This window comes from Parus major, chromosome 2 (assembly GCF_001522545.3).
Source record: "Parus major isolate Abel chromosome 2, Parus_major1.1, whole genome shotgun sequence".
NCBI lineage: Eukaryota > Metazoa > Chordata > Aves > Passeriformes > Paridae > Parus > Parus major.
This window is the reverse complement of record NC_031769.1, coordinates 625,599-627,282: the sequence shown is the minus strand read 5'-3', so window position 1 is coordinate 627,282 and position 1,684 is coordinate 625,599. Positions and strand designations below refer to the sequence as shown.

The 1,684-nt window shown below is 63.1% G+C and overlaps 1 protein-coding gene across 1 annotated transcript in view; it reads left to right on the top strand.

Moving 5' to 3' along the window:
* Positions 1-1,684, top strand: part of NBEAL2 (neurobeachin like 2) — a 45,565-nt gene that overhangs the window by 4,772 nt on the left and 39,109 nt on the right. Inside the window, 1 exon segment of the mRNA XM_033512159.1 lies at positions 1,488-1,576. Within this exon segment, the coding sequence (XP_033368050.1) occupies positions 1,488-1,576 (89 nt within the window).

Genomic DNA, 1,684 nt, shown 5'->3' with positions numbered 1-1,684 from the left:
TCGGGGTGACCCACACCGGGGTTCTGGGGGATCGGGGTGACTCGGGGTGACCCACACCGGGGTTCTGGGGGATCGGGGGGACCCCGAGGTGCCACACGGGGGTCCTGGGGGATCGGGGTGACTCGGGGTGACCCACACCGGGGTTCTGAGGGACCGGGGTGACCCCAAGGTGCCACAGCGGGGTCCAGGGGGATCGGGAGGGATCGGGGTGACCCACACCGGGGTTCTGGGGAATCGGGGTGACCCCAAGGTGCCACACCGGGGTTCTGGGGGATCAGGGGACCCCGGGGTGCTGCAGCAGGGTGTGAGGGTCCCCAAGGTGCCGTATTGGGGTGCACAGGGACCTGGGTGACCCCAAATTGATTCATTGGGGTGCCCAGGGATGTGGGTGACCCCAAGGTGCCTATTGGGCACCACCCTATTGGGGTGCTCAGGGATGTGAGGGACCCTAAAGGGGCCACGTTGGGGTGCTCAGGACTCTGTGTGACCCCAAGGTCCCCTATTGGGGTGCTCAGGAACTGGGGTGACCCCAAGGAGCCCCACTGGGGTTCCCAAGGACTGGTGTGACCCCAGGGTGCTGTACTGGGGTGCTCAGGACTCTGTGTGACCCCAAGGTGCCCCATTGGGGGGGTCGGGGACTGGGGTGACCATTGGGGTTCCCAGGGCTCTGTGTGACCCCAAGGTCCCTATTGGGGTGCCCAGGGTGACCCCAAGGTCCCCATTGGGGTGCCCAGGGTGACCCCAAGGTCCCCATTGGGGTGCCCAGGGTGACCCCAAGGTCCCCACTGGGGTGCCCAGGACAGGGACACCCAAAGGTGCCACCTCGGGGTGCCCAGCCCGGGTGAGTCCCCACTGTCCCTGCTGGGCCCTGATTGGCTGCAGGGACAGGTGCTCTGAGAGCTGATTGGCTGGAGAGTCCCACAGCTCGTGCTGTGCTGGGCTCCGATTGGTCAGAGGATGCACAGGTTGTGCAGTTCTGCTCTGTGATTGGTCAGCGAGTCACAGGTAGTGCTGAGCTGGGTTCTGATTGGTCAGCGAGTCACAGATAGCGCTGTGCTGGGTTCTGATTGGTCAGTGAGTCACAGGTAGCACTGTGCTGAGTTCTGATTGGTCAGCGAGTCACAGAGCTGTTCTGCTCTGTGATTGGTCAGAGGCTTCACAGGTTGTGCTGTTCTGCTCTGTGATTGGTCAGAGGCTTCACAGGTTGTGCAGTTCTGCTCTCTGATTGGTCAGAGGCTTCACAGGTTGTGTAGTTCTTCTCTCTGATTGGTCAGAGGCTTCACAGGTTGTGCTGTTCTGCTCTGATTGGTCAGAGGCTTCACAGGTTGCACGATTCTGCTCTGTGATTGGTCAGAGTCTCCCAGGGGTGTGTCACACACCTGAGTGGGCGTGGCTGGTTCCTCTGGCTGTGATTGGCCGGTCCCTGTGGGCGGGGGCCATGGAGGGCCGTGATTGGCTGCTGGCCCCAGCCCCGCCCTCCCTTGCAGAAGGACCTGTCCTACCTGCAGCAGTGGCTGGAGGCCTTCGTCAGCAGCTTCGAGAGGGTCATCGCCCTGCCCTCGCTGCAGCCCCGCAGGTGTGACCCCAAAACATCCCTGAGGGACCCCAAACAGCCCTGAGGGACCCCAAACAGCCCTGAGGGACCCCAAACACCTCTGAGGGACCCCAAAACCCCCCTGAGGGA